An 8,769-nucleotide genomic window follows, 5' to 3' on the forward strand; every position below is an offset into this window, starting at 1 on the left:
TTATCTTCGAACTGTGTCGTAACTTAATATATTTGTGAAATACTTGCATAAAATCGAGAAAAAGTTACTTCTCATATATTACTAATATATAATATTAATAAATATTAAATGAAATATTCATTCTAATAGTTATTTTGCGATTTAAAAATTTCTTATTAATAAATTATAACTAAATATTATGTTAGTATCAAATATAATTAAATATCTTATTCATTTTTTTATCTCCAACGTTGACTTTTAACTTGAATGTATCGATTAAATTACACTGAAAAAAACTCTTGTTTTTTATTCAATCCTCTTCCATATGTTTGTTTTGTACCAACCCCTTTCCATATGTTACCATTAAACATATTTTCTTAACATCTGTTAATATTTTTTCTATTTAAACTAAATATCTTGATTGAATTGTTTATATAAAATAAATTTTTATTTTTCATTATTTCATATATTATACATTTGATGATAAAAATCATATTAAAATATACCGTTATATTTCTGTTTTTTTAGACTTATTAAGGTATAAAATATGTCTTATATTTGCTGTATATTTCTTCTAAATGTAGTGGCAAACATAAACTCAGATCTATTTTATTTCCAGAAAGCAAAATTACAAATTGCTATTACTATACAAATAGTGGAAATTTTAATTTAATTTTTTTTTTAATTATTTCCTTTCCTTTTTTTTTTTTAATTTATACTATCGAATATGCCTCTGTTTAACAGACACTCTTCATGGATGAATAATTTTTCAAAAATTTGTTTACCATTATTCGGTACAACTTAACCTGTTTTGACCATACATCCCTCTTAAACAAACACAAGTTTACTGACCATATGTTCCTGCTTGAGAGAGTGTTCACAACATCTATCTCGACTGCATTTGCGACTTTCACTTTAATGGATTCTCACACCCTTTATGAATTAATGCAACTAAATGATCAACGATGTCTCCAGTTCGTTAACTTATTCGAAAAAAGTTACTTCTTACAAATTTCTATTTTATTTTATTCTAATATGTTGTCTTATCGTTAATAAGATAATCGAATTAACTTGATATAAGAATTCGCACTAACTGCAATAATAAAAATGAATAAGATTTAAACTCTATTCAATTTTTAATATCATTTTGTATGTACATGGAACTTTTTCATTAACTTAACATTTTTATTTTAGAGATTAAAGAAGACAGCTTTACTTACCCCTGCAATATAGTAGCAATCTTTGTAACACCCAATACATTATTTGCACTATGTCTCATACCATAAAAATATCATACATTATAAATTTTGTTGATTAATCAATATATACACATATATATATGTATAATTATAGTTTATGGGAAATAATAAATATTTAAAATAGCATTAATGAAATTAAATTAATTTAATTTAATATACATTGAATGTAGATATTATAAATGTAACCTTATTCATTAAGAAATCCTTAGAATATATTTCCAATAGTATCTTTCCAAAGAAATACTTCATTACTATTCCGGAAACAGTAGCCTTAATGTTATGATGAATAGTTTAGTTTTCACATATATCACAGTATAAAAATTGCAAATAAAGCCTTTCGAAAATCAGTGCCGATGTTTTATTCCAATTTATAAAACCTTCGATGTGCAAAAATGGTATAAAAAAAACAATAAATAAATGAAAAATCTTTAATTAAAAAAAGACATAAACAAATAATAACTGTTATTTAAAATGAAATATATATTATTTTACCATTTCATTTAAGCTTGCACATTTTCGTTTTTATATCGAAGCAATTCATATCTCTCATCATATTCTGCTCCAACTTCAATATGGTAGCTACATAAAGAAAAATTATAACTATTAATATTTCCATTCTCTATGTATAATATTTAATAAAATTGTAACTTGTCTTTATTTACTTTTATTTATAATTATTTAAACACTTGTAATGATGAATGTTACTCTACCTTATATATATTATCTATATGAATTAGAAATTATATTGTTGTACTCACTATGCGGAATACAATACAGCGACCGAACGTCATGCTCTTATAGTTAAAAATTATTCATTAACTTATGTTATTACCAGCATATAAAATTTATATAGCTTTCATATAATAACGTCACTTTCGATAGAGATAATAAATTAGAATTATTAAAAATTATTCTGTTCTATAAATCAGTATTAAATTAAATAGTTTACTATATAGTACGACAAGAGTAAAATTGTCCTGTTGCACATAAAATACATCTTAGGGATATAAAATGATGTGTGTCACACAAAACTTATGAAGATGAACAAAAAGATTAATGCATTTAATGATATAAATTCAGAAAGAAATGTTTAACAAATGCGTCTTCAATTTTCAATCTTCAATCAATCTTCTTCATAGATTTAAGTGCTCTTTCGCGCAATTGTTTTTCTAAATCGTCATTTATACCGCCTACAAATGTTGTTGGTAGTCTACTCGGTTTGTCAGTAAATTCTTTTCCATCATCGTCATCATCATCCGAACTGCTAGAACTGCTTTCAGCCTTTTTGCTCTTCTTCTTGTGTTTTTTATGCTTCTTATTTTTCTTGCTATGCTTCTTATGTTTTTTATGTTTTTTCTTTTTATGCTCTTGTTCCGAATCTGAAGAACTGTCATCATCGGTACTCTTCCGTGAAGATTTTTTTGCTTTCCTACGCTTTTTCTTAGCAATTTGTTCATCATCAGAATCGGAGGAATTGCGACGTTGTTTTTTGCTATTTGATGTTGATGCATTGCTTTTACGCGTTACTGATGCTGTCACTTTAGATTTTGCTGGGACCTTTTCTTGTTCCTGTACACTTTCCTCGCTTGAATTAGAGTCTTTAATTTCAAAACGTGTAACAGGGACAGCAGTTTTAGTGCCGGCGGAAGTGTTTGAAATCAAGACAGTATCATGCGAACCTTTAAACTTTTTAGTAATCGATGATTCCGTAGATTCTACCATATCTAAATTTTTACGTTTTTCAGGTATTTCACGCTGTTTTTCTTCTGTTGTGGTATCCTTTTGACTACCTCGTGTGGATTGACTTTTTGTTGCAACAGTTTGATTGTTTGCCTTTTTACGGGGTTTCTCTTCTTCACTTTCATCCTCACTGTCACTAGACGAAGAAGTCTCCTTTTTCGATTGAACACGTTTATCAGATTTACTGTTCTTTGGTTGTATTTTTTGTTGTGTCATTTCCTCTTCACTTTCCTCATCGCTATCAGCAGAACTATCGGTTGTGCTAGAATCACTTTCTTCTTCCGCATTGGCTTTCGATTGAATCTTTTTATTGGCAGCAGCAGTATTAGTAGCCATTTTTGGATTCTGTTCGCGTTCATGTGGCTTTAGGAATGGTGAAGGTGTTCGAGACAAACTTGAACTATACCTATCTTTTTGCCTCAACACATTAGTTGCTGTTTGTTTTTTCGGTGCTATCTCTTGTTTTTCTTCTTCCTGTTTTGTTTTGCGTACTTCAATAGTTTTATCTTCTTTACTTAAATCAATTGTTTTAATTGCTGGTACCGAATATTCCACAGATGTGTGATCTATAAATAATTAATATAAATATAGTTTAAAAACAAATTTAACTTATTTCAGTTATTACCTCCAGTCACATCACGATTTTTCAAACTTTTTGTAACAACAGGACTAGGTTCGGGTATTTTTCGTTCAACAGATCGACTTAAGCTGCGATCGCGACGTACGTTAGCTTTAATTGGTGGTTCCCGCTCAACGGATTTGCGACTATTATTATCTTGGTCCCAATCTGAACTTCCAGATGTTGATCGACGCTTTTGCGGCCTTTGCGCTGCTTTATTTTGATCCCACCTATTAGTATTACGTTCACGTGACAAAGCACGCATTGGAGATGAAGGACGACGATCACGCGGACTAGGACGTCTGTCTCTAGATCGAGAATTTCTAAATTGTGGTTGTGGTGAAAAACGTCGTTGAGGTGAAAATTTTCTATATTGATTCTGCATTGGAGACATGCGCCTTTCTCTTGAATATCGTCGTTGAGGTGAATACCGTCTATCAAATCGTCCCCTGTCTTGATTACCACCACGATTCCTACTTGGACTCCGACGCCATTGATTCATGCGACCACGATTATTATTTCCACGTCCACGGTAAAATTGATTAGGAGAACGGCGACGATTAAACCTGTGTATTAAAACAAAAAAAAAAAATTTTCATTAACATTTATAAAATGTATAATAACAGAGAAACAATAGAAATGGTGAACAAAAAATTCACAATATCAAGCTTATGTATTATATATAGGGCAGTGCAATATACCAATCACTACCATTTCTGGCATAAAACTATAGTATTCAGAATACTTGAATAAATAACATAATCTAATAAGTACTTATCGCTAGTGTAGTAAATCTTTATGTAAAATTAATGGTTACATTTATACAGCATTACGGCATTACATTGGATTAGTCCGCGGAGTAATTTTCATGTTCACTATAATGCTATTGTATGCATTTTATTATATTAATTTTTACCAACTCATTATTCCCTTAGAATAATATTGTAGACAAAAATATAACCAATGTATTGAAATAATTTATAGCTAAATTTCCTTTTTTTGTTATTATAAATTGATTAAAATAATCAATAAAATCTTCACAAATAAATAAAAAAATATTTTCCATCTTCACTTACCTTCTTGGAGAGCGTGAGCGACGCATTGGTGAACGGGATCGAGATCTATTGCGTGATTTCGATCGTCGTCGTGAACGCGAACGTTGATTTCGCCCTCCTCCATCATTACGAGGACTTTTTCCTCGGGGTGACATCATTCGCCTACCAGGAGGATCTCTACGTCTTCCATCGTTTTGTCTCCTGCCAGCATCTCTCTCGACGGAACTTCCCGATGAATCGCGATTATTGCGATATTGCCGTTTCTTTTGAACACTATTTTTATTTTTGCGTATTTCAAATTCATCATTACGCGGTTCTGGTGACAAAGAAATGCTGGTGTTTGCAGAACGCGAGCGCCTTGTTTTATTTTTTGGTGCTGAACCAGCTGAGGACCGTGAAGCTGACCTATTAGAACGTTGACGTGACGGCGGCATTCTTGATTTTTTACCATTTGACCTGATTAGAAAAAAATAATTAGTACTACTTAAAAAATATAAAGTATAGTTACTTGTTACCTTGATCTCGATTTAGATTTGGAAACTCTATTCCTCTTTACCTCCACCGATGAAGAACGAGACTTCGAACTACGACTAAATGATGGCGATTTATTTTTTCCTTTTTTATTTTCCACAGGTTTTTCATCTAATTTTGTAACAGATTTTTTGACTTCTTCATGCCCATTTATAGGTTTGCCTGCATTAGAATTACGCGAACCTGAACGTTTTCTACGTGGAGATGTACGCTTGGGAGAATACCTACGTTTTTCAGCAGATTTAGATCTAGATTTTCTATTTGATGAACGTTGATTTCCATTACGTGAATTATCTCGACGTTTCACCGGTGAATTTGAACGTGATTTTCTACGATTCAATTGGTGATGACGATTACCACGATCTCTTGAATTGCTACGTCGACGTCTATTGTGATCAGGTGAACGACGTCTAGGTGAACGAGATGACCTTCTTCTATCTCGAGATGAATTACGACGGCGATTAGGGGATGACCTTTCGCGTGATGATCCCCGTACTATAGATCTCTCTCTTGTTCGCTTACGAGGTGAACGATTACGCGTTTTAGTTGCAGCAGTTTCTGTAGCTGCAGACCTAGAATTAGGAGACTTCGAACGATCTCTATTGCTAGTTACTACACTAGCTACATCGTTATCTAAAACACCTGGCTTATCTTTAGAAATATTAGTACCTACATTATTTCGTTCTGTAGAAGCCGATCTTGATTTTGCAGCTAATTGCGACCTTACATGCTCTATAGCACTTAATGTATTGGATGGTAATTGCTGTTCTCGTTCACGCTGTGACATAACTTCATCTGAACGCTCTCTTCCACCACTTCTTTTTTCGCGATCAATATCTTTATCTCTATCACGTGAACGTGAGTGATCATTACGACGAGACGATTCATGCTTAAGTTCATCTTCTCTTCTTAATATTTCTTCTTTTTTTTGTTGTATAAACTCAGCTGGTATACCACTTTCGCTTTCTTGAGCAGATAATAGTAAAGACCATAATTCTCCCATAAATTGACGGGCATTCTTGCCATTGAGGAAACCTGTCATATTGATTTGCATCTTTTTTGGGCAAGGAAATTTCTCCTCCTCGAGTTGATTATACACAAATTCCACGACAACATCATCTTCGATGTTAAGAATATCAGTGATTTTTTTACTTATCCAAGGTCTCAAAACATCCAGCTTTACTTTCGACATATCCACACGCTTATTTAGACAATCCCCAAATTTCATTTGCTTCATAAGCTTTTTTTCCTTGTCGCTGAAGCGAGTATCTTGTTGTTGGTTTGTGCCCTGCAAGAAATTCATCGAAATTAATATTTTGGTTATTTAGCAAAAAAACATATTATGGCAAAAAATCGCAACTAGTCAATTATTTATAACTAGTTAATTATTTATTTTAATTAATTGTAATATTACAACCTTTATTAAACAATAATACACCATTTTTTTTAAGAGGTTACTGAATATGTAAAAATTAACACAATCACACTAACTTCAAATACAAATAATGCAATATTTCTCAGATAAAGATACGCCTACTAAGTGATAAAAATTTTATATTTCATTCAATTTTATAAATATTTCTGATTTTTGAATTTTATGATTGAATTATATGTCGACTACTTATTATTTATGTAAATTAAAATATTTTGTATTATTCATATGTAATTATTTCGATATAATTTTCTTAATAATTAATCTTAAACTTACTGTAAACATCATTTTGATTGGAATAAAGAAACTGTTTAATTAATTGAAAAATCTATTTTATTGAAATCCACTTTTCTCCATTACAAAAAAAAAAATTGTTGTATTCCTTATTCACCCGGCAGCGCAGCAACCACAATTGCAATACTTCCTAGCAGCAAGTTTTGCTATTTATTCTATTTTTATAAGAACTTCACCAAATAGCAAAATTTTCTACGGAATGCCGCGAGTTAATAACTAGTATTAACAATATTATTTTAGATTTCCTCGCAATGCAAACGTTTGCAAAATTTTCTATAAGTTATAGAATTTTCATGCGGCCGCGGTGCAAAATGGAGACGCAACGAAGAACTATTAACGAGTGCTGCCTCTTTCGTTGAATTACTCGTTAGTGCAGGAGCATTGCCTATATTAAATTGCTGAAAGGAATATGACACCTAGGTGGCAGTCAACCGGAGTATCGAGAGTTGCAAAATAAAAATAAAAAAGAATTTTTGATTTTGTTTGTTATCTGCAAAAATATTTTATATACATTATAGAGGTTAAAATGTTTTAACAGTGCGTTAACAATATCGTAATTAACTCGTAAAATGTGTAGACGGCAGAGCATATTTTCGCACAATTTTTTCTTGCAGAGTAGCAAAAACTCGCAACTTACAAAAGAAATATGCGAAGCAACAACAATGCTCTTAAATCTTCAGAGTAGGATTTTATTTGCAAAAATGTTTATGACTTAAGTTTTAGTGTAGCGAAATTCAAAAATTAGTCTATTGTGAATGTTCACTGGAAATATATTGCAAAATTCCAATCATCCCTTAAAATCATTGAAGCATTTTATTAATAAATTCAAATACATAATAAATAAATTTATTTAAATATATAAGATACAAATGTTTATCTTTGCCCTTCTAATGTTCATATTGTTTTCTTTTATTTAAACTAATTAATTTTCAGTGTTTACAATTTTTAAATTTTATATAATATACAACACAACAAAAAACATATGTCAAAAAAAGTATTTAACATATTTTAATGGTGATGCCAATTTGTTTCAACTAGACTTAATGCTGTTTTTTCACAAGTCTGTAAGTAAAAATTACAGCAATAAATATAAAAATGTGCTCATTAACTGCGATAATTGTAAATATAAACTTAAACGCTATTCAGACGTAGCTTGTGAACTCGTTATTCCGTAATGTAATAAAATAATAACTCTATTTTTCAGCAATTTTGTAAAATTGAACTACCAAGTCAGCTAATTTTGTTTTTCTTGTTTTGTCTTACACAAAAGCAGCAACTTTGCAATAAAAGTAAAATTTAAATATAAGTTAAACTTGTTATTTAACTTTTTATTTCTTTTATTATTTTTCTGTTTATTAGTCTTTCAAATGCGCCAAATTTCAAATTTATTTTAAGTTTTGTGCAGCACTTCACAATAATAAAAATCAGCTGATATTTCAGCGAATACAACGAATACAAAAAAAAAAAATGATCAAACCTTATGCTTCAGTAATTCATTAATTTTGAAATGTTGATTCTGATATTTAACTTTGATGAGAATATAATAAATTCAATTCATCGATACAATAAATCGATTAGTAAATCTGGATTCAATCCACATTTACTTTAGAACTTTATAGTTTTATTGACTAATCGAACATTTTAAGAGTAATTTAAAATTTTTGTTCTTGTGTTAGTAGATATTTATATATTTTCAATAAATACATATATCGAATCAAATTGCACTCTATTTATCGTCATATAAAACAGCTGCTAATTTCAGGGTAATCTTATTACTCTGGCAAAACATCTAGAGTATTATAAATTAATCTCGAGTGTTGTACAGATTTACCAATCAAATATAAAATTGCACTGAAAGTG

The 8,769-nt window shown here is 30.3% G+C and overlaps 1 protein-coding gene across 2 annotated transcripts; it reads right to left on the minus strand.

Annotated features, from left to right (window-relative positions):
- Nucleotides 1–2,279: 2,279 nt before the first annotated feature.
- LOC119669458 (serine/arginine repetitive matrix protein 1-like) lies at nucleotides 2,280–7,248 on the minus strand. 2 transcript variants are annotated; one of them, XM_038079355.1, is made up of 5 exons: nucleotides 6,892–7,248; nucleotides 5,168–6,471; nucleotides 4,674–5,108; nucleotides 3,604–4,163; nucleotides 2,280–3,544 (listed from the first exon to the last, which is right to left on the minus strand). In XM_038079355.1, the coding sequence occupies exons 1-5, from the start codon at nucleotides 6,901–6,903 to the stop codon at nucleotides 2,358–2,360; spliced, it is 3,498 nt and encodes a 1,165-aa protein (XP_037935283.1). In that variant the 5' UTR covers nucleotides 6,904–7,248; the 3' UTR covers nucleotides 2,280–2,357. The 2 variants fall into 2 exon arrangements, with proteins under 2 accessions (XP_037935283.1, XP_037935282.1); XM_038079354.1 differs by lacking the exon at nucleotides 6,892–7,248 and adding an exon at nucleotides 6,601–6,635.
- Between the last annotated feature and the right edge of the window lie 1,521 nt (nucleotides 7,249–8,769).

This window comes from Teleopsis dalmanni, chromosome 1, assembly GCF_002237135.1.
Source record: "Teleopsis dalmanni isolate 2A chromosome 1, ASM223713v2, whole genome shotgun sequence".
Classification (NCBI taxonomy): domain Eukaryota; kingdom Metazoa; phylum Arthropoda; class Insecta; order Diptera; family Diopsidae; genus Teleopsis; species Teleopsis dalmanni.